The sequence below is a fragment of the Lissotriton helveticus genome, chromosome 2_2 (assembly GCF_964261635.1).
Source record: "Lissotriton helveticus chromosome 2_2, aLisHel1.1, whole genome shotgun sequence".
NCBI classification, from domain to species: domain Eukaryota; kingdom Metazoa; phylum Chordata; class Amphibia; order Caudata; family Salamandridae; genus Lissotriton; species Lissotriton helveticus.
Window position 1 is genome coordinate 142,881,467 of NC_136060.1, and position 26,014 is coordinate 142,907,480.

Genomic DNA, 26,014 nt, shown 5'->3' on the forward strand with positions numbered 1-26,014 from the left:
ATGACGTAATCAAATCAAAGACTGGTGTTTAATGTGAAATCAATGAACAGAGAGTGCAAACTTCACAGGAAAAGCACCTTTCATAACAAGCATTTGCAATGCAATAGGTCTCGCATTAGGAAAGTGTGAGCTATTGGTCTTGTAAATTAAATTTTTTTTAATATGAGTTGGATTTGAAAATATATAAATTAATAGCATTGTTATTCACAAAGCCAATAGCTTACACTTATCTAATGTGAGTCCTATTGGCTATGGCAATGCTTGTTGGTAGCAAGCATGGACAGTGCTGTTGTGGTGCTGAGTGATGATGTGGTTGGGCTGAGTGATGTAGTGGTGTATTAGAGTGATGTGGTGGTGTCCCCGAGTGATGTGGTGGTGTCCCGGAGTGATGTGGTGGTGTCCCGGAGTGATGTGGTGGTATCCCCAAGTGATGTGGTGGTGCCCCCGAATTATGTGGTGGTGCCCCTGAGTGATGTGGTGGTGTCCCTGAGTGATGTGGTGGTGTCCCTGTGTTATGGGGTGGTGTCCCTGAGTGATGTGTTGGTGCCCCTGAGTGGTGCCCATGAGTGATGTGATGGTGTCCCTGAGTGATGTGGTGTGTGAGGGTGAGGGTGTGTGGGGGTGTGAGGGGGTGAGGGTGAGTGAGGGAGAGAGGTTGTGAGGGTGAGGGGTGTGAGGGTGTGAGGTTGTGAGGGTGGGTGAGGGTGAGTGAGGGTGGGTGAGGGTGGGTGAGGGTGTGTCAGGGTGTGTGAGGGGGTGTGAGGGTGAGGGTGACGGTGGTGAGGGTGATGGGGTGAGGGTGTGTGAGAGTGAGGGTGTGTGAGGGAGTGTGAGGGTGAGGAGGTGTGAGGGTGAGGGTCCGAAGTAAATGGTGGCAGGGCAGACATCATAAGACAGAGAGAAGAGACTGCGTGGTGACTGCGTTGGTCAGTTTCAGAATCATGAGGGGCAGAGTCAGCACAGTCTGCGAGGAATCAACGTGTCTAGAGGCAAAGCATAGCGGATGTAGCATTGCAGCTAGCAAGTCGAGTCTTTTCAAGCTGAGTGCCCCTAGAGAGATGGCAACACAGCAACAGCATTTGAGGAGCAAGGCCACTGTAAACAAGCATGGTAGGCTTTCACTTTCATCCAGAAACAAGCTCTCGGCATTGCTGTGGTGGGGGGGGGAGCAGCATCATTTGAAGTCTGATGCCGAGGCACAGACGAATGGTGGTGCGCGATGTGCACAAGTGGGGGGGCGGGGGAGCGGCAGCCTTTGAAGTCTGATGCAGAGGCACAGACAAATGGTGGTGTGTTATGTGGCTGGCGATGGTGTGCACGCGCATTGATCACATGAACTGTATGCGATCCTCAGCCCTTTTGGTAGCTGGCTCAGGCGAGACCTAAAAAGGAAACATATTTTAGGAAAAGTAACATATCAATGACATTGTGGAAGCATGCATTATTATTTAAAAGAAAACTTAATGTAATGGCGAGTAATGCTTTCTTCGTGGATTCCTCTTTAAGTTTGAGGCTCAGTGTGATGTGTAATCATTCAGAGCTCATATTGTGATGCTGACCTTCCTCAGCAGTAGCCCCAGCCAGTTCTGTGGAGTACCCTCCAGGAGCCTGCATGGACCTCTTCTTCACTTTCAAAGTACTATGCCTAAACTATAAGTGCTTGAATGGTCTGTCTTCGAAGCATTTCTAAGAGATGTGCCACACTGGATGAGCCCACCAACTGGCTACTGCATCAGGGCATGACCGTTTACAGCATGTCACTTCCAATTTTGTGGGAAAGCGGCTGGGTGGTTTGCTGTCGTCGCACCCAGAATGTGGAGCAACTTAATCTCCCCACAAAGCTATGCCAAGCCCCATTTTTTGTTCGGATGTTATAGGCACAGAACCCGTTGTTTTGTTAGCTCCTGTGTGTAGGCATTTGCTCCAAATGGATAGAAAGTGCGCCTTACAAGTAGTCTAAAAAATCACGATTCTGCCAGCTTCTCAAATGATGTAAGAAGAGTTTTCTAGTGCAAAGAAAGGATGGTGTTGGGTTTTAAAAAGCCAGAGGCATGTACTGTATAATCATTTACAATTGACAGCTGTAATGTAATCACAAATCCACAGCGAACCCACCACAATGAATGCTGGCACGCCGGGTGCAGTATGTTGCCAGAGCTCCAACCACATTATCATTTCCATATTATGTACTGGGCAGTGTTCGTAGCAGAACAGATGCATTCATCTTTGCAGCATGCCAGCACGCGTATGTCCACAGCTCACTGCATATACACTACAGCGATTAACAGGGGCCCCCACTCGACTCCAGCTTTCCCATGATAGGGATATAACACCCCGTACAAGAGGCCAGGAAAGTTAGGGACCGCACAAATTTGTTGTCGAGTGCGCAGACTAACCGGCGGAAAACAACGGCCCAACTGCTGGGAATTTGTGCGCATGTGTGGTTTTTTGTGTGTTATGCGAAGGGACATTCTCCTGCGGTTGCATGTGGTAGAAACTGCATTCAAATGAGAGATTACCAACCCATGAATGTACCAGCAAACCATGTCTGCAAGCAAACTGAGTATTATAAGGGGGGCACTACCACCACACACTTCCAAACTGAAGCCAGTAAGAATTTGGGATATTTGTGCTCCCCTTCCACTTTACATACATGCTTCAGTCATGTCAAGTCAAAAATAACTTTATTTCGGTGAAGCCATAAAAGTCAATAACATGCAAGTATAAATAAAATAGAAGTGATGCAATACATAATACATTGATAATAAGGAAATATCAAAGCCACACAACATCATTTCAAATATAGGTTAGACGACACGTACACTTTTTAAAATATCATAAAATCAGAACTTGATAAAATCAATAAACTCAAAGCTGGTGCATTACAAATTGTATAATCAAAGTACAAATCATGATCATTTCAGAGCAGATCTTCCCTTCGCCCAATCAGCCCCAAAATGTTTGCACGTGCACAAGCACAGAGTGTGGAAGGGTCCGATCTCAGTAGCCTCAGAGCGGTCAAATGGCTAGAGGTGCCCAGTTGTATGCACACAGGTGCCAGCCAAGTGAAGCGCATCTGGACATTCAAACAGCACATGTGGGACACTGAATTTGGTCCATACCTCAGTCTAATGCGTATTATACTTGTGGGATGTAATGAGTCATGCTATACACGCTGTTATCCCAATATGCCAGAGTAAAGAAGGGGACGCTGATGATGTTATTTGGCTGTGTATATGTAAGATGTATATTGACTGTGAAGGTATAATTCTTTTTAGGTGTCATAAACAAAAATTGTTTTGAAGCAAACGAGAGCAACCTGTTGACCAGCAGAGGTGGTGTTGAACCATCTGACATTCCGTTTACGAACACATCTAAACATGGCTTAAAAGAGTTGACCACAAAGGAATCCAGGATACCTTCTTCTTGGATCACCACATCACCTTCTACTGCCAAAATGCACACAGACATTACTACAGCTGGGGACATTTTACCGCTAAGATTGTTTACGCCAAGCATGGTCACAGAAAGTAGCCCAGCAGATGAAATATTAACCACAGAATCTAGCACTGATGATTCTTCATGGCCACTTACGAGTACACTAGAGGAAGACATCTGGGCCACGGACACAACCAACCAGCCACTGGACTGGACTTCATATCCACCGACTGTAACTCCTTTGAGCTCCACGGTTGGGATGGGAACGGACCGCAAAGAAGGTAGGCGCCTTTTCAAACTGTGTCAAATGTGCATATTGAAAATAAATACAGCACACTGCAGACTTTATGTCATGCTTGCAATTAATTGTTCAGTGTAATGTTCATGGCCTAGCCATCAGGTCAGCAAATTAGGCCACGCTCTACATAAAGCTTCTGTGAGGGAAATCAACATGTCCTAACTATTGTACAAGTGAATGTATTTCACGATTTTCATTTAAGCTAAGAGAAAACCTTATTTGGAAGACAAGTGATAAAAGTTGTGGGTTAATTTACATTAAATTTGGGTGAAAATGTATGGGTTGGATTACCATATTCGAACTTACATTAATACCTACATACCTCATTGAGGAATTGGAGCAAACACTGGTGACTTGGAGTATAGCTCAACAGTAGACCTGAAATCTTCAATACAAATATTTCATAAGTAACTTCAAGGCAGTAGTATACCATGTTCATTTTGCTCATCAGATCAATTAATTTGGTCACCACATCAAGATACCTAGAAATCATACTTTCCTTTGCTTGCTTTTCTATTACGTAATCTTGATGTAAATCCACATTTCCCCCTGGCTTCTTGTATAAAAACCCTGCCTGTGTGTGATTTGTGGACGCTTTCTTGGCAAACTACTTTAAAAACAAGAGCACTGCAATGTTTTCTTGTATTCATGAATTTCCTTCATAATGTGGAAACATTTCCCTTTAAATCATGACAATGTGCTTTACTTTAAATACATCAATGTGTTGTATAATTACCTATCTATCAATTGACTTCAGATATAAGTTTGCGAAGCAGCTTCATACAGCATGATCTAATTTGAAACAGGTCGCATCTGCGTGCTATTAGTACGCAGGGCCTTAGTAGCCTTTTTTTTCTTCATGTCTTCCATTGTATTGTGGTCGTTACAGTCATGAGTGACTCACATCATGATTGGTAATACCAGTGTAGACCTTGAGTCGTGCTCTGTGTTAGTAGCTTTTCTTCTTTCTCCCGTTGTGATATTGTTCTTGTAGTCTTAAATGTATCCCATTTACATCATCCCCTTTATAGATAGTATTTCAGTATTAATAGGATCTATAGGCCAATTTCTAGGACGTTTTCCTCCTACTTGAGTTTGTTAGGAATTTAACTAATGTAAACATACAAATTTGAATACAATTTCTTATGCATAGTGGCAGGGTATCAATGCTTTTGAAGAACACGTCCTCCTGTGAGAAGCCAGCAGGCGCTAGAAGCCAATCAACTGAATGCAGAAAAAGGATTGTTTGTTGCTTCCATTTCTCAATCATCCCCTGTTCCTATAAGTCGGAAGAGGGTTATGTGACACGTCCCATATACCTTAGGGGAGGCTGGGGTTTAGCAACCTTTTTTGGGGTCTGGCTTAAGAAAGCTTTACTATTCACACCAAAATAAACATAAATACCTAAGGGTCAGCCTCTCTGTCACTGGGTGTTTTGGGCTAGCCCCTGAGCGCCACTGTTCCACTTAAGTGTCGGTCATCTTTTAGTCAGCGCACAGGAGCACCTGTCAGTGTCTCTTTTCAAAAGGAAAAATACCTTAATACGTGCAAAATTAAATACTGTGAACATCGTTATTAATATGTAAACATTGCAGAGGAAATATAAGATTGCATCACCCACTAAAGGATCTCATAGACTACATGAGGTGCACATTAAAGGAAAGTCACAACAGTTAATTAACTGCTTAAACTTAATATAAACACCATCGGGTTGAGGAACCTTTGATTGGTGCACATCCAGAACTTATCCTTGCACAGATACGTCTATCGGAAATCATGAAGAGATGCAAATATAAAAAGCCAGTCTTGCTGTCTTTGTCAAGGGATGTTAACAGTTCAATGATCAGTGAGCCTTTCATTATTTTAATACGCATGACCATTTCAGTGCATTACCACAATTATGTTATTTTGTCTTTCAAGATTGAAATAACAGCACTACTGTCTCTGACATACGATCACTAATGAACAGTTCACAGCAATGAACACTTCATTACAAACATATTTCTTATTTTTGCACAAGCAACACAGAGGGTCCAACAACACTTCCAATGAATACGAAATCCCAGCCATTTTAAAATCAGTTTTGGTACTCCCCAGGTCACTAATGGCCAAATTGTGGTTACCAAATAGAGATTTTACCGAATCGCTATTTGGTAATCACAAAATCTAATGCATAACAAAAATCGCAAAAAATAGCCAATTGGTAAAAAACACATTCACAATTAGCGATTGCCTAATTGTGATTCTCAGAATAGCGATTAGAAATTAGGTAATCTCAAATTAGCCAATCTTGAATTTCTGTGCAGCATGATGACCTCAAAATCAGGAAGTGAGGCATGCCCTGCTGTTGCCTGTGTACTGAGTGAGAGGAGAAGGCAGAATGCAGGAGCACAGCACCAAGGAGTCTGTTTGGAGAGCTGAGCCTGTGTTTGAAAACCAGCATGGCGTCTGAAGTCAGTGGGAAGGAGGCAGCACTGTACAAAAGAAAGCACAGATTTTGTGAGAAAGAGTTGAAAGTCCTGTTTGAGGAAGTGGTGAAGAGCCACAGTAAATTACTTGGAAAACACTCACTCGATGGCCCGGAGTGTGAAGAAAGAAAAATATAAAAGGACATACAAACAAAAATCAATCCAACGGGGGTCACGCAGCACCCCATTAGGAGGTTCATAAGCGTTGGTATGATCTGCGGAGCAGAGCAAAGGAAAAGGTTGCTGCAGGCTTGCAGAGGTGAAGAAGACTGGGGAGGACCATCCACCCAATCTGCATCTACACCTTTAGAGGACTTGCTGGAGTTGACCCTTCAGCCTGAAGCTGTCATTGGTGCCATGCAGATTGACACCTCAGCACCACCCGGTACCACCCAAGGTGAGATGAATGCTAATTAACATTTGCATGGTAAATGTAATGAAAACACCATTTAGGGAGATGAGGCAGAAGGGTGCAAATACCACCCCGTCCACATTTTACATGCAACACAGGAATGCATTATAGGAGTAATAGTCAGAAAACAAAAGAGGGAAGGCAGGGAGGAAAGTCCCATCAGCATAGGTGCATTTATCTAAAACAAGCAAGTGCCGTTTAGACATTCCGTGTGATGCTAAATAGCTTTATTAGACAAAACAATGTTATATGTGATATAAATGTAAATAAACATAAACTAAATGAGTACTGTTTAATGTCACAGATAGACCTGCACAAGAGCCAGACGAAAGTGAATAACATGACCCTGTGGAGACACCGGCACAGTCAGGAGATGACATCACAGTGGCCCCATCACATCCAAGACCTCCACCTACAAGACACAAGACCCCAGTGGCACCATTACCTGAGTTTGAAATGGAAGGAGGCGAGAACCAACCTGATCTGCCCACAACACAGACTGAGCATACACCCAACCCAAGAGCCCAGGTCCACATGCAGCGCTACAACAGACCCATCGGTAGGCGCAGGTCAATGGCACAAAGGCAATCTGATGAAGGCGATGGATCATCTGTTTTCGATGTGGCCTGGAGACAGCTATGTTGTATGACAGCATTATACAGCTCAATATAGCAGTGGTGGAATGACAGAGGGAAACTTCAGACAGCTTCAGGCACATGACAGATGCCATCAGGAAACTGTGCAACGTAATGCAGGAAGACCATGTGTTCCACCTCAGATGGCACCACCATTACTTGGCCATTTAGATGGCTACACTAGGGCCATCAACCACCTGAGTAACACTACAGCTCTCCTATCTTGATGTGCTCTGGCCAGGCAGGTAGAAATTACCCATTGTAGCAGTGACGTGGCCAGGGGTTTGATTTAGGCCACCAATGTTTTCGAGCATTTGCAAAGTGCTACAGTTGGTGGTAGTATTGTACTGGGTGGGGATAGTGAGGAGGCTTCAAGCCTTAGTAGCATTATGACACCAGTGACAGAATGCAGAAGGCACAGTTCCAGACATGCTTCTTCCTTAGAGGCTCATCAAGAGAGGGCCTAAAGCATGCAGACCGGGCCACTGGAGTGCGTGACCGCAGAAAATAGTGCGGCCTTGAGCCCTGAAATGCCATTTGGTGAGGTAACCTTTAGCATTCAGTTGTTGGGGCTGACATTCAAGTACTATGGCAATATTCTTTGGGTGTATCATATCTTTCTCACTATAATTATTTTGCTTTGAAAGTGTGCATGTACAATACCTGTGTTCTGGGAATAATAAATCACATTAGCAGTGAAACCATGTAGTGCATTGTCTTATCATTACCCACCTTAAAAAAAGGTCTACGTTATTTCTGCACATCTGCTGCTTGGCGAGGTTGACATGGCTCATCATCTTCGTCTGTATCTGTTAGGTCCAATGGTATGCCTCTGGAAGTTACAATTTTGTACAACATGGCATGAGTGGCCACAATTCTGCATCACATCCCAGGCCTGTACTGCAGTGCACCTCCACTTTTATGTAGGTAGTGGAACCTACTCTTCAGTAATAAAAACATCCTCTCTATCACGTTGTGTGTATTTTTGTGTGCAGAATTGTATCGCTGTTCACTTGGAGTGGTTTGGGTGAATATGAAGGAGCGCACAGCATGTGCTCTGTCATCTACAGGGGAAAAGGCAATAGATTACTCACGGTAATGTTTCTCCTTATCTAGAGAGTCTGCCAGACTGTGATACATACATTTACCTAGCAAATATCCTTTGCGTAATTCACCCCATAGGAGACGTGTATCTATGCTGCTGTGTCTGAAGATGAATGAATCATGCGTACTACCAGGAAATCTTGCCACTATGTCCTTTATCATGTGTGAGGCATTGCATATGACTTGGATGTCCTGTTCCTGTAAACATACTCATTAACTGAGGGGAACATGGATCTACATGTGTTCCATCAATGCACCCAATTACATGGGGGAAATGGGCTAGGTGGTAAAAATCTAATTTGGATTGCTGCAATTCCAGTGGTGTTGTGGTAAATCATATGTACTGGTGTATCCTCTGCAAAATTGCATCCAGGATCACATTGAAAAAGCGTGACAGCTCACTTTGGGAGACCCCTCCTGCTGTAGCTATTACTCCCGTAGTTCCCTGAAGCTAGGAGGTGCAGTGAACATAGAACCAGCACATGTGTGAGATTGGCATTGGTCCTGCGCGTCTGACGCTGCAGTTGTAAATGTAGTTCAGCTAACAGATCTAAGATCAAGGCTGAATTTAATCTAGATATATCATAGATTTCTTCCTCTGTCTGCCCAAGCAATGTGACGCGTGCTCTGAAAATGCGATCTTGTCTTTTCCTCCTTCTTTGTGCTCCTGCTTGTATCCTACACCTTCTTGCTGTGACGTACAGTGCTGCCATTTTGAAACATTCTGAGGCACTCTGGACCTGGTTAAACAGTTTGCAACTGGCTATCACCTGAATGGATTTGCTGGTAATTTGCACGTGCAAAATAGCGAATTATGGATCTGTCCTCCCCCATTGCTGCCCCCCAATACTCTTTAACACTTTCTGTGGTGCCCCAATGCAGCCTCATGGGCCAGTAAGTCTTATTTTTTCGTTTTGTTTATTTTTTCCAATATTGATGTGCAAGCTGTGGCCAAGCGGCTGCTCATGTGATTTCCCTATGCTTCTGGGTACCTATGAATCGTGTTGTCCTGTCCAAGTGGCGTGCTCAGGTTTGATTGTCACAAACACCCCTCCGCTACACAAGGGCTGTGGATGCCAGGCAGGCATAGGTACTTTCTTCTGCTCTGCCACAGAGCCAATCTAACCCTGAGAAGCAAAGATATGAGGCAGTCACTGCTCCCACTGCTCGGGGTACCCACTCCTCAAAGAGGAGGAGCATCACCCCACTGCTTTAAAGCGGTGCAAAGGAAAAGAAAATTATAATAATGGAACGGAACGTTATTATCATTTTAATTTTAGTATTGCAATTCCACTGCAGCCGGTTAAGGTAGGGCGGTGCTGAGCTCCTATGACGATGAGGGAGGAGGAGTGGTGGCTGCACCTTAAGCGTGCATTATGTTTTGGCTGGGCATCTCGGGCCTGTATTGCACAGCCTGGGTGGAGAACATGGCATGCCTCCCAGTTCCTCTCTGAGTGCTGAACCAAGGTGCTCAGACCAATCACAACGCTGCTCTAATGGAGCGTTGTGATTGGTCAGGGGAGTATGGGAGCCTGGGCGCTTTCTGTGACCACCAGGTGAGCTTTCTTTTCTTTTTTTATTTCTTTTTTCCTAATCCCCTCCAACTTCCCCCGCCACTGTTCCCTACTAGCTGCCACTGGAAGTGAAACAATTCTTTCGATTATTGGGAGCACTGCAGTGGTCCCCTGGTGGAACCCAACCTTCCACAGGCTACCTGGGGAAACCAATAATCCTGCTTTGTTAATAGTGGTGGGGATGACCTGCACCTCAGGTCACCCGCTGCACAGTTGAAAATGTATACATGAGGGGTAGATACTTTTTCAAATAGCTCTGACCCCCTTTGGTAACATTTATATGTGGTGGTCTGCTTTGTGTTCATGGTAGTATGCTCCAGCCTCTAGGAGTGCTCTTGAGAGCCTCCTGCTCCCCCAAGTTTTACATCCGAATTCCTTGATGCCTTGCACAGCCTATGACACAGCTGCTTTCTCATCCTGGGAACAGTCAAGCTGTGTGGCCAGGACATGCTCTCCTGTTCTGGCAGTCTCCTGCTCTAAGGTGTTTTGTGCAGCAGCACCCCTTGGTCACCAGGCACTCCACTCTCACATTCTGCACTCCCCAAGCACTCCGACACTTTCAGGGTCCCCTTCAGGAACCTGCAGTATCCACTCCTTGAGCACCCACAAACAGAACCAGTCCACAGATGTATTGTCCCCAGCAAATCCATCTTCGACTGGCCGAGAGGAAATTGGACACCTGGTGCCCTTAGCTCTGGGAATAGTGTTCACAAATGTATCAGGGGCACAAGTCCAAAGTAGTGTCCCCAAACGCCAGACAGTAGTTAATTGCTGGGTCAATTCACACTGGTGCTTTTCTTGCTCCTCTTTTTCCTCGATTTTCTTCCCTATGTAGAGTTTTAAAAATGGAGGTGGAGAACTGTAGAACCGGAAATTCCATTCCAGTATTGCACATTGCCCTTCCCGCCTAACTAGCACTTCATTGGATCAGACTGCTGGCAGCCCATCCTCTTGCACAGCATTCTGGGACAGGAAGTACAAGGTAAGGTAGTGTTTTCGGCAAAATTGCAGCACACCTCTCCTCTGAGCCATGCTCTGATTGTGCATGTCAGTGACAGGTCTGCCTGTTCTACCTTTCCCCATTCTACATCCTGGAACTGCTGGACCTGGGACGTGCTGCTAATCTGCATACTGAGATTGCACACTTTCATATCTGTCCCCTTCTGCTGCAGGAAAATTCTAATCTTCCCTATTCGCCTATGGTTCTGGGGTGGGAGACTTTGAACTGCCAGCTGTTCAGCAGGGCAACTAATTGACCTTGCAAGGCAGTTAAAAGCCTGAATTCTATTAAGGCTGGTTCAGGCAGTGGCGGCTGCTCTAACATAAAAGTGGTGAGGCAACACAAACGCTGGGGTAAATGGGGGAGGAGGAGAAGGGGAAAATAATAAATTGAAGGACTTCCCTGCCGCTGCGGCCGACACCTCGGTGCTCCTCTCCCAACGCTCCCCGATGCCGGTGCATACTGCACAAGCTTCCAGGGGCCAATCCAGACACTGCTCTCATGCTGATAATACTATTAACCAGCATGAGAGCAGCGCCATGATTGGCCTGAAAGGGAAGATGTGAAGCTCATTCAGGCACGTTCTCCACCCAGGTGTGCAGCACAGCTGAGTTGGAAAAATATACGGGCGCATGTCAGTTTGGTTGTCGTAAGGCAGCCGGCCAAACCGACATGGGCACTTACAGTGCCCCCAACACTCCTCCTCTCTCTTGCTGATGTGACACCTGTCAGGATGGCCCCAGCCCTAACACTTGGTTGGCAATGGCTAAGTAAGAAAAATAAAATGATAATAAAATGGTTTTATTATCGTTTTATTTTTTACGTTTGCCTCTGCTGTCTCTCAGCAGTGGGGCGACGCTCCTCCGCCATAACTGAGAAGCCACCCGAAGTGTGCCTAGTTTGAAAAGTACATGAATGAACATAAGCAGGGCCGGACTGGGAATCACAACCGGCCCTGGCAAAGTGCTCGCCTGCCCCCTCCTCCCCACTCGGGAGGGGGGGGGGTTTGGAGGTGCCGCCGAGCTCTTTGCCGGGGCCGGTTTTCGGCCGATTTTGGTACAGGACCGATTTTGCACCTATGCTGCAAAAACGGCCCTGTAACAAAAGCAGCCCCCAGGGACCCAAAACCGGCCCCCACCCGTGCGGCCCACCAGGGATTGCCAGGTGCCTGCTATGGCCAGTCCGGCCCTGGACATAAGTAAAATAGAGCAGACTCTTGATATGCGTTTCTTCCCCAGTAATTGGTAGGCAAAGTACTCCGTTACGGAGAATTACTGAAAGCAGATGTTTATTAACCACATGTCTAAATGAAAGAAAAACAGAAGTAAGTTTCCTGGGTTAGAACCCACTTCCTAAAGTATTACTGAACGTTTCAATCATTAATTGGAACCACCGCACATGCAAGTGTACGCCTCTAGTAAGGCTTGGCTTTCGTGGGCTTGCATTTCTTTTTTGTTGTTGACAGAGATAAATATGATAGGGTGAATGCAGTAAGAAGAGTAGGGCTTTCAGTTCTTTTATGGTGGTTTAGAGAGATGGCGCTAATCTTAAATAGCATCAAGGGTATTCCAGTGGAGGGAGCAAAGGAGAAAATACATGTTTTGTTACCTTTTCGTTCCTGTTTTTCTTAATACATACGACTCATATGGCTTTTCAAGCAAATATGGTCCATGTAACATTCTGCATTCACTTACTTGTTATTGTTATTGTTAATTCCGGCTTTTATAGCGTCAACTCACCGGCAGGTCTCAAGGCGCTTATGACCGAAGGGCAACAACTACATAATTATCAGAAGGAGGAGAGCAACATAATGTTTAAACTGAGCTCAACGCATCCCTAAACAAAATTGTTTTTAGGATTTTTCTGAAGCGAAGGAGATTACCTTCTTTACGGAGGGTCTCAGGTAGTTTGTTCCACATTTTTGGTATCAAAGCAGAAAAGGATCTCCCACCTTTTGTGGCCAACCTGAACCGGGGGCACACCAACAACTGTGCGTCTGAGGACCTTAGTCTTCGTTCCGGTTTATATACCTCCAACCGTATCTTTATGTAAACGGGTGCCTGGCCGTAGATTGCCTTATGGGCTATACATAAACTTTTGAAAACAGACCTTTGCCCAATAGGCAACCAATGGAGGCTCTGCAACAGTGGAGAAGCATGAGATCTTCTTGTATATTGATCATAAGTCTGTGACATTCAGAATTGTTTTCTTCTCCATTTATTTAACAGTAGAGCAAAAGAATGAATCTTGAATCATTGTACACATTTGCACTTCAACTTTCAATTCCCTAAACAGAGCCATATGTTATAATGATGCAAGCTGGCCACATTCCCTCTACACCGAATCTGGAATTATGTTTGAGCAGCGTTATTATTTGAAAAGGTCAAAATACTGATGTACAGATCAATTATATTGTGACATTCTTTCTTGTGTGTCCCATCTTCTAGCAAAGAAAGCTACTTATGAATGTTGAACAGGGATCTTTCCCGCCCCTGACTTCTGCAGTAGGGGTACCACCATGCCCTTTAAAGGCTATGGTGATGCATCTACCTGTGTGGCAGCATCGTGTAGCCTGGAGGTCCTGCTGTGGCAGTGTTGCCATGGTAGAACTATATTGCAATGTCAGTGTGACTGTATCTTTACCATTGATGTCAAGAAGATGGGTTCTGTCTCATGCGTAAGACAAAGAACAGCAGATAGGGGCATGGCTGAAGTGGCATGTTTTAGAAGGGATGTGAGATAAAGACAATCAGCAACACCAGTGACACGTTCAACACTACACATTTTTATTCTGTTTGACATCATAAGGTGATGAAAGAAGGCTATGCATTAAAGTATTCACAGGTCTTGCGATTAACCCTTTATAAAGTACTTTATTTTGTATCTGCTTCTCTAGTCAGGAATTATTCACAAATTGTCCAATGACCCCCACTTCCCTGAACCCAGTTCTGTTCTTTTCCAATAGTCCTAGTCTATCTCCATATAGACTTATTAGGTCAATGCTGATAATACAGGGAGGTGTCCGAGGGTTTCCTCTTTTGCATTTGGGTTACTGTATAGCTATGGTTGCTTGCATGCAGTAACATTCTGTATCTGCGACCAGATCTCATTTCCCTTTACCTTCTCGGTCCCCTTTACTCCCATTGCCTGATAAAAACAAGGAGGGAGCATCATAGCATAGTTCAGTATGCCAGCGCATCTCCTGCCAGACCTCTCTTTCCCTCATCTTGGTAGGCAGCTGGAAAACAACTGATGTGGTGCCAGAATTGTATTCATTGGTCATTTGAATTCGGCAAGTACCCCATCTAACCCAAATGGAAGGATGCAGAATTGGAACAACCCAGATGGAGTCAAAAAATGGTTTTATGTCTAGCCCTTTCTCAGATAGATAATTGCCAGTACCCTTTGGTGAGGTCAAAGGTACTTATTAGAGGTGTGCAAACTTCATGTAATTTAAAGAAATTACACGAAATTTCAGGAAATTACACAAAATTAATCGTAATGCATTCCATCATTTAGCCTTATATTTTAGTTCTAAATGAATCTTCTCATTAAAAATTAACAGGAGGTCGCATTTTGACCTAAAATAATGGTGCAACAAAATAAAGGAAGCAGGAATAACAGCCGCCCGTGTTCTGTATTTCTGTATGTTTGCAGTAAGTTTTTACTGCAAATGCTGCATTTATGGTAACTCTTTACCACATGGTGGCGTAATTTCAGGAATTTCACAGAACAAGCGAAAAGTAAAATTCCAAACCATTATGCAAATTACACCAGCGTAATTTTAATTTCACCCAGTCCTAATACTTATGCGCTTAGCAGACCCTATAGTTTAATATGATTTTAGCCCCTTGCATTGGGTAGGCATGACAGATTGAGACATTGTTGACCCACCTAAAATCTATCCAAAAGCAAATGGTTCTCACTCACGCGTAGACGCTGCAGCAGTCAGGACAGAATGCTGCCACTTCTCTAGAGCATATCAGAGCTCTTCTTATCTCCTTTGGAGAACGCATCATGATACTGCTTCTATAAACCACTGAGGACGAGCAGATGCTTCCAATAAAAGCTTCAAGTGTGAAAATTCAAACGGGTACTGATTGCCCTAGTTTGGGAGGCTGTTGTGGATTGATATTTTGACTGTGGATCTCATTAATGAAACGCATTTCTTACTTGCATGGAGTTTTAAACATCCACTCAGCCCATATCCTTTGGGTCCTCAGACCCACTAATTTGAGAGTCATAAATCACGACTCTGGCGATTTTTTGATTATTACTCCCTCTGTTTCGTCACATACTCAGACCTCTTTACTTCTTATCAACTTACGATTTGGAATAAGTCCCACCGGAATCCACGTATAACAAGAAAGCCTTGAGAAAGTTACTGTTTAAGTAACGAAACACGTGTCGGCTGTCCATTGCATTTTCGATCTGGATATATGTATGGAAGAACACGCATTGTAAAAACTGTGCAGACTGTATAAAAATTTTTTTAAAAAACCTTATGGAATGGACTATGTTTGATTGAACAGAAAAACTTAAAGATCAAAAAATTATTTTTTCAACATTAAATCGCACAAACTACTCAGTTGTTTTGGATGTTCTCTTGGTAGTTCCTTTTTCAAAAACAATGTTTCACAATTGTGGTTAATGCATGATTCCATAACAAAGGTCATGTTATAGACAACTATCTTCATGGTAGCACTTGCTCCCATGATTGACACATGATTCGAGTGCCGAGGTACCATCACGTGTGGCAAATGGTTCTATCTAAATGGACACTAATAAGCACAATAGGACATGTCCATCATACACATAGATTACATAGTCGCTATTTCAGATGTCACTGCTCCATTTTGTGCTTCAATTATTCAATATGCATGTGCTATAAAATCCAAGTGGTGTCTTAGTGCCTGTAGTTTAAGATACCCTCACCCAGGACCTGTGACACCTGTCCACAAGGACCCACATCGTTATTGCATGTGCCTTATTGCATTGTATTACTTTCTTCAACTGAACAGTGAGAAGACAGAGATTCTATTGTTTGGCAAAGCCCAATGTCTCTGGTCCCCAGACTGGGGGCCCTCTGATCTGCGACCTGCCCCGTCCAAGTTAATCAGCAAAAAATCTGGGTGTCAAACTTGATCATGAATTATCCATGAAAAGTCACGTAGCCACCATAAGAGGGTCATGTTTTGCTACCTTGCTGTTCCTGAGGAAAGTCTTTCCCTGGCTTCCTTCCTCTACCAGAAAAAACATTGATCCAGGCTTTGATCATCAGCTGTTTAGACTACAACAACACTCTGCTGATTGCAGTCAAAGACACCCTCCTGACTAAATTGCATGTGGTGCAAAATACGGCTGCTCGGATGGTTTGTAATCTTCCGGCAGGCTCTCCTTCTGCCCCCATACTCCATTTTCTTCACTTGCTTCCAGTCAGGAAGTGCATTGTCTTTAAGATCTGTTGTCTTTCCCATAAAGCCTTATTTGGCAGGTCTCATCTGTATCTCAAAGACAAACTACATTACTGCTGTCCCGCTCACACACCAGGAGTTGGCCTAACGGCTAGGGCGCTCAACCTCGGACCTGGGGCACTGGGTTCCAGTCTCGGTAATGATGTCAAAAACATCCTGTGATTCTGGGCAAATCACTTAATCTCCCCGTGCCTAACAAAAATGAATGTGTGTCCTCATGTAACGTAACTGGTGCTATGTAAAGCGCTCGGATACCCGATTCGTGTCAAGTTTACGCTATATAAAAAATAAAAAAAATAAAAAAATAATATCCAGCAATAAGAGGTTTCTGTCTATTCCCATTGTCCGAGCCTTAAGATATGGTCCTTTTTCCTACACTGCTCCAACAATGTGGAATCAGTTTCCAAGTCACCTTTGAGGCTGTTCAGATTTTACCAGTCCCAATTCTTCCATATATATATATATATATATATATATATATATATATATATATATATATATGCTTGCATACTGTCTGCCACATAGCATCTTCTTGTTTCAAGGTGACATCTTTATGCAAAAAAGGGGACTGCCATGGGTACATCTTTTGCATCAACTTACGCCAATTTTCTCATGGCAGTCTGGGAAATGGAAGTATTAGAGACTCAGAAATCTCAGAACATCAAATTTTGGTCAAGATTCATCGATGACCTCTTTATAATCTGGGAGGGTGATGGCACGGATCTCCAAAACTTCATTGATTCACTCAATATGAACAAATATAACCTGTCATTCACATCGACTATAAGCTCTACAAATATTATCTTTTTAGATGTGGAAGTGTTCATTCAAAATCAAAGGATATGCACCAAAATGCATAGGAAACCCACTTCGTGCAACAGTATCCTGTACACTAATAGTGGGCATCCCAAAAATCTGAAGTAGTCCATACCCTATGGAGAGATGCTTCCAGCGAAAAGGAACTGCTCTGAAACTGAAGACATTGACTCTCAAATAAATTAAATGAGTGTCTGTTTCTCAGAACGAGGCTATCCTCAAAATGTGACCAAAACAGCAAAAACTAGAGTCGCCTTAAAAGCAAGGTTGGAGTTGCTACATAAAAAAAAAAATTTAAAAAATAAAAGGACAGGCCGGCCCCGGGGAATGGGGTCGCCGGAGCCATAATTGGCTTGCGGAGGGGGGCCGCACGGCCTCCTCCCAAAAATTAAAAGGCTGGCCAGGCCCCGGGGGTTAATAGGCCTTTGGAGGGGGGCTGCGCGGTCCCCCACCGCATAATAAAAAAAAAACAAGGCTGCCAGGCCCTGGGAGATGGGGTCCCTGGGGCCAAAAGTGGCCCAGGGAAGGGGGGCCATGCAGCCCCCCTCCCAAATTATTATTTTTTTAAAACCCCAAAAAAGGAACCAGCAACTCGCCGGAGGCCCCGCCCCCTCCCTGTGCCACTGTGCAGGGAGGGGGGCCTCGGAACACCTCTCTGCAATCCAGCTTTGTGGCGTTTACTGGGAGTACCTGGTGGGCTAGTTGGCCCCCAGGGACACTTAGGATTCAAGGGAACTTAATCCCTTAACTTACAACGTGCCGGCGGTGCGTTTGCACAGAGGTGCAGGGAGGGGGCGGGGCCTGATATATCACGTTTGTAATTTTGCTGAGTGGGACTTACTGGAGGTAATAAAAGGGGTAGTTGGCCCCCAAGGTTGACGTTGGGGGCTAACTACCCCTCCTGTTACTTACAGTAAATCCCACACAGTGGGATTGCTGAAAGGTGCTTGGAGGACACGCCCACCTTTCTCCACCACTCTGAAAACGAGTCTGCTATGTTATAGTTAGAAATTAGCATTTAAAAAACCTTTGAAATTCACTGAAAATACCATAGGTTTCGGGGAAGTTATAGTTAGAAATTAGCATTTAGCACACAATTTGCACTGCATGCATTAAAAAAAATATGTAGACCTCAGCCAAGTTGTTTGCTTAGGCTTGTTGGTGAAATGACTGGGTACAAGTTGATCTTTTAAATTTGTAGCTCTGCGAAATGTCACTTCAGAAGTATCACCCACGATTTTGGCAACTGTTGAATCTGATCTAAGTATATTCCAGTTTTTCCGAAGAATGTTTTTAATCTGTTTATTCTCTGTTGAAGAAGTAGTTATCAACCTGATTTTTTGAGAGTCTGTCTCGTTATTAAGTGATGGTTGTTTTTCTGCAATCATTGATGTTTTTTGTTTACATGCCATGACCAATTGGTTATTGTACTTTCTCCTCTTAAATCTTTCCGCAATTAACTTGCTATTCTTTTGCCATTCTGATTCTTCTGAGCAGATCCTCCGCGCCCTTAAAAATTCAGCTTATGGTATATTGTTGATCCAACTCGGTTGATGATAGCTATCAGCGTGTAATACAGAGTTAGTGCCAGTTGCCTTCTGGTGTAATGTTGTGTGGACTTCATTGTTACTGATATAGACTTCAATATCCAAAAACACCACCCAGTTATTACTGATGGTGTATGTGAATTTTAGATCAGTCACTGTATTGTTAAGGATGTCAAAATATTCAGCAAATTCTTGTTTTGACCCATCCCAAATTATAATCAAGTCATCGATGTAACGCAGTCATTTGACTATTTTATTCACATGATTATCATTATTGGTGTTCCATGCCATGCTCTGTTCCCCCCACCCCATTGTGAGACAGGCATAGCTAGGGCTGAATGAAAAACCCATAGCCGTACCTTTCATCTGGCGGTAGATCTCATCACCTAACATGAAGATGTTTTCATTTAAGCAGATCCGCATCATATCCAATAACATTTTGTTATGGTTAGCGAACTGGATATTTTGCTCTTGTAAGAATGATTCAATAGCCACTAGCCCAATCTCATTACGAATATTCGTATAAAGTGATATCACATCCATTGTGACTAGATGGTATGATGTGACCCAAGGGGTTTCTTGGAGATGTCGCAACAGATCCCCCGTATCCTGAAGCTAAGATGTTAATTTGGTCACATATGGCAAGAGAAAGGTATCCAAGTAGTTGGGTATTGGGTCTAATAACGCCCCTTTGGCTGGGATGATCGGTCTGCCTGGTGGTCTAGTGGGGTGTTTGTGTATCTTTGGGAGGAAGTCGATGGTTGCGGTTTTAGGATGGTCTGTTGTCAAGTATTTAATTTCATCATCATCCAGTAAATTGTCATTTTTCCACTTCATTAATTTTCGATCTAAATCCAATTTCTACTTTTTGTGGGATTTTCCTTCAATCTCTCATAGTATTCTTTGTTTCTTAGTTGAGAGTCAGCTTCCACTGTATAAAATTGTTTGTCCATAATTATGATGTTCCCACCTTTATCGGCCATCTTTATTTTAATGTCTTCGCATTGTTTCAAATTACTCAATGCCTCTTGTTCCTGACTCGTTAGATTGTTGGATTTTTTAATCCATTGTAATTGATACAACTCTTTTGTCACTACCTCATGAAATAGATCTATTTTATTTCCTTGTGGGAGCTGAGGGTAATATTTGGAGTTTGCTCTTTTGCCACTCAGTCCTGGTCCAAGTTGCATACAATGTGCCCCTAGCTCCAAACCGGGAAGGTTAGGACCTAGGTCAAGTTCCATTAAAGTTACAAATTCTGCAGAGTCCCTTACTGCTAGTTCCATGGGTGGTACGGGTATGCTTTTCTTATACTTTGCCATCTTTTCATTTTCCGCAAATATTTTGCCCAATTTTATTTTGCAGACATATTTGTATAGATCAATCCTGACTTGAGCCAGATCAGACGTGTTAGTTGGACAAAAATTGGACAAAAGTGTTTTTTCCAGTGAATATATACAGAATTGTATATAGTGTAATGAATTATAGATTTATTGCCAGTAGGTTAGATTATCGAGGTATTTTGTATATATGTAATGTTATGTATATACTTCCGTTATTTACTATTGTTCCAAGATGGCGCCACGCTTTGTAAACATACATTGGTCCGTTGTTTATGTTGATGTTGAGGCCAAACAGGAAAAGTGGTCACGGTGTAAATAAAACATGGCCGTTTCTGGCGCGCCCTCGTACTACCGAGGAAGGCAAATGCCGAAACGAGTCTGGTGCGTTTGAGAGTCTAAAATAAAATCAGAGACTCTCCCCCGTGAGTGCTGTGTCTTTTTTGAAGATGAAGGAGACGAGAAGCGTGATATATATATAACAACCAAATCCGTTCATGAATGAAGACAGGCTCTGACACAACACAGGATGCAAGTTTACTCAACCATCGAGTTTTTAATCCACAATTAAAGCCAACATGAAGCGTTTCGGCCGAGGCACCGGCCTTTGTCAAACATACTGGGCGCCATATTGAGCTCACCTTTTATAAAGTGTAAGCAGATCATGTGATGCATTAACATGAAAGAAAAGAAAACTACAAATAGAAAATGTTCCGTAATTATAACAGTTTAAGCTTTCTAACATTGTTTATGCAAACCCAGCAAATTTTCCATATCATAACTCTTGCTTCCGAATACATGCACTGCTGATCATGATTACCCCTTTTGATGTTTTCAAACCACGAATACCAGATATATAATATCTATAATATATCACCCCTAATGTAGGCCCTGTCTAACCCAGAGCGTAGGGTGCAATGTATTTAAAAGGCTGGACATGTACTTTTAAGTTTTCCATATCTTGGTAGTGAAAAACTCCCAAAGTTTTTTTTTCACTTTTGGAAGGACTACCTCTCCCATAGGATAACATTGGGATTACTTTATTATATTGTATAAGGGTCATTTCCAATTGGGAAAATATATGATCTCCGAGCCTGGTGTCTTTGGAATCACAATTTAAACTCACATTTATGGTGAAGTTGGATTTTAAATTGCAATTCTGAAAATGACACTTTTTAAAAGTTGGCATTTTTTACTTTAGCCATTTGTATTCCTGCTGTCTGTCTGTGATCAGTGTGGGGTAGGTGACATCTGGGCTCTGTGTATTCCACCCAGACAGCCACACACAATGGGAGCATAGTTGTGACTTGATGGGCCATCCCGTAAGGATAGGAGGGAGGAGCTGGGCCCAGTGGGTATAAGTACACTTCTGGATCTTTGGCCCCTCTGCCAGGAAGAAGAACTGCTGAGCTCCTCAAAGTACTGCCTCTCTGCTGGACTGGTGTTTGCTGGACTCCTGACTTGCTCTGTTGCCCTGCCTGCTGCTCTCTCTTGTCTGGGTGAGAAGGACTGGACCTGCATCACTTGAACCCAGAGTGACTTCAAGGGCTAGCTGGCTGGCCTTCTGATCTGTAGTCTCAGGGACATAAACGGCTTCAAGCAATCCTGTTCCTGGACTCTGCATTCTGTGAGTCCGTTCTGACAGTGGTGCCAGCCCAGTCCTGGACCTTTTGAAAGCGGGCCTAAGGTATTTGCTCCAGCAGAACCGACATATCCTCTGCTGCGAGAGCAGAACTGATGCATCACCACTGTTGTCGGAACAGACCAGGTGCATTAAATTCTAAACTAATGCATCACTTTCTGAACCAATGCATTGCTGCTGCTGCTGCATGGAGAAAATTGACCAATCACCTCTACTACGTGGATGAACCCGGCGCATCACCTTTGGAACGGCCGAATCTCAGAAACGGCACCTCGCCTTCAGAACCGTTGCATCGCTCCAGTTGCATGGAGAAAATCAACGCATCACCCCTACTGCTTACAGGGAATTGACCCATCCCCTTTGCTGCGGTATCAACAACGACGCATTACTTCGCTACACCCCGCATCTTCGTCGACGAACCAGGATTTAGGTACTTTTGTTCAGCGGGCATCACAGGCTCCCTGTATCCTGCCCGTGCTCCATCTCAGTCAGCCTGAACTTTTAACTTTGTCCCGGTCCGGCACAACCTTATATCCCAAGTAAGTGCTCATTGCTTCTCAGTGCTATTTTTCAATTTATATCTTAAGTTCTACGTATTGGATCTTTGTCGTTTTGATCTTGTTTTATTTATCAAACAAGGTGCTATTTTCCTAACTTTGTGTTGTATCTTTTTGTGTGGTGTTTTCACTTTGTTACTGTTTGAAGTGTTGTACAAATACTTTACACACTGCCTTTAAGTTAAGCCTGACTGCTCTGTGCCAAGCTACCAGAGGGTGAGCAAAGGTTAATTTACAGTTTGCCTGACCCTTAACCTGATTCGGATTGTGGTTGCTGTTTGACTAAGGTTCACAACTCAGTCAACGTACCACCCCATTTCTAATGCTGTCCATGTCTATTGTACACTCATTTGCTATCCATCACGTCGATGGATCATCCAGAAACATTAAGAGATGCATTTTGGCCAACATTGAGATGAGCTTCCTTGTGTATATTTTTGTAATGGATTTTCTGCTAATGTGTTCACATAGGACAATCCCTGTAGTAGGTTAGGTGTTAAATGCTATAAACAAGCACTTGGGCAGGTGTGGGAGGGATACTCGACCTTTCTCCTGTCTCAGACGCCTCTTCTAGATGCCAGATTTGTCTCTCGTTTGCACAGTCGAATGCGGTCTATTGTCCTCTCTGCACTGGAGATTTGTGTCCTTCTGTAGCGCCTAGTGCTGTTTTGCCAAACAGTTTGTCATCCTGTTTGGTACACTCCACTGCGAGAATACTCACCAGGAAGCATCATCTTTCCCTGGCTGCGCCGCCGTCTGCATTCTATTTCACTATTTATGCAAGGAAATAAAATCACATTCACGAGGCATTGAGGAAACCTACAAGTCCAGAGTGCATAAACTGTGGTGAAACAAAAGCACCAAAACACATCCTTCCCTGGAAGCAGAGTCTGCGGTGTCATGTTTTAGTCTGGTCGCGAGACATGAAAAAATGGGAAGAAAGCATTAAATAAATTATTAACAGGTTTTCATTTCAGGAAAAATGTAATGAGAAGTGGCTTGAATGCTCCTGCTCGAAGTACGCATTCCGAGAAGTATCACGACGTTCCCCCTAATTCGAACCGACTTTGTAAAGGGGAATGAAACACTCAGTTGGAGTTATAAACGAATATTTGCCAACAGTGCCTTTGTGTGACATTCTTCAAGCCGTAGTTTTACATAACTATTTTGGAAGACGAGGGAAAGAGAAATGGAGTGTAAAGAGATCTCTCTGTTTCTAAGAAGAGTTCAGAGCCAGTTGAATTCATAGAAGGCTGTGTATGTGGCAGCGGCGGGGTCTTCCATCTTCGTAAAAGCGAGGACCATTCATCGGAAAGGTGGGAGGGCTGTAAGTGCTCAGGCAGACATTTTTGCCTTCGGTGCCCTTGAAGTGATGGGTGGAATGCTTGAATTAATGTCAAGCATTTTAATGCCACCATTAATAACGGGCTGAATGCTGCCTGAGTAATCACCGGACGCTGAAATCCATTCAAGCATTCCACTCACCACTTTTTTGCTTCTTTAAGTGAGATTGCATACTGTCAACGAGGATGCACAGACTTGGGACCCGGGCTCACTGCGCCCTTCGACTCATGTTGCCCCGCCGGGATAATACCCAAATAGGTCAAAGCTGTCTGGGGTTGCTTTTGGATCCCATCTTGAGGGGTCCTGGCAATTTGGATGCACATGGCTGTTTTTTTCACTTCATCTGCTAAATTGATATTCCATAAAACATTATATGACATCCAGTATCCTGGAGTCAGATGTTTGTCTAATGTTCATAGAGTGTCTAGCCATCTCATGATGTGCATCATATCCTAGAAGCCCTTTTGTTTTCTAACAAAGGGTTGTTTTCTAACAAAGGTCCATCCATCGGTGTATTTTCAGTGTGTGATTATGACATGAATGCATCACACATTCTTAGATTAGGTCACAATGAAAGGTGTTTGTAATTTAAAAAAGATGGATTATGCTCACTCGAGTGAACAACATATGAACTTAGTAAGTTACTAATTTGTAGCTATACCTTGTAGTCCATTGTACTAGTGTGATGTTTAAGGTCCATACATTTCATGGTATACTCCTACCAGGAACCCCGGATCTTTGGCCTCTTACACAGTCACACCCTCTAGATTTAAGAAAACTAGATGGGGCAGCAGCAGCTTCCACCCAGGAGCCACTAGACTTTGGAACACCCTGCTCCCCCATATCAGATCCTCATCTTCTCTGCTGGCCTTCATAAAATGTCTTAAAACTTAGCTTTTTAACTTGTAAACTGTTTTTCCACCATGCTCCAGTACTATGCTTAGCTATCAGCACCAAGACAACCTCGAGTATATGTTGTGCTATATAAATTCATTTACCATAATATACATTTACACGTTGTGCTGAAAGATTTAACTATGTCAGGACAAAAAACAGGTAATTGCTTTGAAGGCAAATAAGGATGAAGGCGAAGGAAGGCTGGAACTAAGCAGATTGAAACAAACACAAGGAGATGATGGAAGGAGTGCTGAAACTTTTCAGACACTCACGCCCAGTCACAGATCTGGGTTGAATCCATCATCATTCTTTAGCTCACTTTGCTACCCCAGGTTGGACACAGCCATATGCAAATCAGTCTTGACCCTGTGCCTCATGGAAACAGTCCAGCCTGAATTGCCAGGCCAAGTCCTCCCTGGACTGCAAACAAGCATCCTGGAACCAGTTTTGGGTAACACCCCTCATCAGCCAGGCTAGCTTGAATCCAGTGGCAAAGGGAGCATGGTACCCATGTATGGGCATACCCTGCCAACTTAGGGCGAACAAAGCAAACACAAGGAGATGATGGACGGAGTGCTAAAACTTTTCAGACACTCACCCCCAGTCACAGATCTGGGTTGAATCCATCATCATGCTTTAGCTCATTTTGCCACCACTGTTTGGACCCAGCCATATGCAAATCTGTCTTGACCCTGTGCTTCATGGAAAACAGTCCAGCCCGAATTGCCAGGCCATGTCCTCCGTGGATCAGAAAACAAGCATCCTGGGACCAGTTTCGGAATAACACCACTCATCAGCCAGGCTAGCTTGTATCCAGTAGCAAAGTGAGCAAGGTACCCATGTCTGGGCATACCCTGCCAACTTAGGGCGAACAAAGCAAACACAAGGAGATGATGGACGCAGTGCTGAAACTTTTCAGACACTCACCCCCTGTCACAGATCTGGGTTGAATCCATCATCGTTCTTTAGTTCACTTTGCCACTCCAGTTTGAACCCAGCCATATGCAAATCAGTCTTGACCCTGTGCCTCATCGAAACAGTCCAGCCCGAATTGCCAGGCCAAGTTCTCGCTGGACCAGAAACAAGCACCCTGGGACCGGTTCTGGGGTAACACCCCTCATCAGCCAGGCTAACTTGAATCCAGTGGCAAGGTGAGCAAGGGACCAACGTCTGGGCACACTCTGCGAACTTAGGGCAAACAAAGCAAACACAAGGAGATGATGGACAGAGTGCTCAAACTTTACAGACACTGACACTCAACCTCAGTCACAGATCTGGGTTGAATCCATCATTGTTCTTTAGCTCACTTTGCGCGTATCAAGAGAGAGAGAGAGAGGACTAGAAAGCTAGTCTGAGTCCCCATAGTTTATATGTGTTATCAAAAGAGACTAGCAATATTGTTAGGACTCTGATTAGATTTGTCATGGGCACCTCGTTGGTGAGTTCATGAAGCCCTCACCCACCAACC

At 43.8% G+C, this 26,014-nt stretch overlaps 1 protein-coding gene across 3 annotated transcripts in view; it reads left to right on the forward strand.

Annotated features, from left to right (window-relative positions):
- CORIN (corin, serine peptidase) overlaps nucleotides 1-26,014 on the forward strand; it is a 1,859,037-nt gene that overhangs the window by 447,692 nt on the left and 1,385,331 nt on the right. For all 3 annotated transcript variants that reach the window (XM_078678226.1, XM_078678228.1, XM_078678227.1), the window contains exon 3: nucleotides 3,279-3,719. In XM_078678226.1, the coding sequence (XP_078534352.1) occupies nucleotides 3,279-3,719 (441 nt within the window). The remainder of the gene's footprint in view (nucleotides 1-3,278; nucleotides 3,720-26,014) is intronic.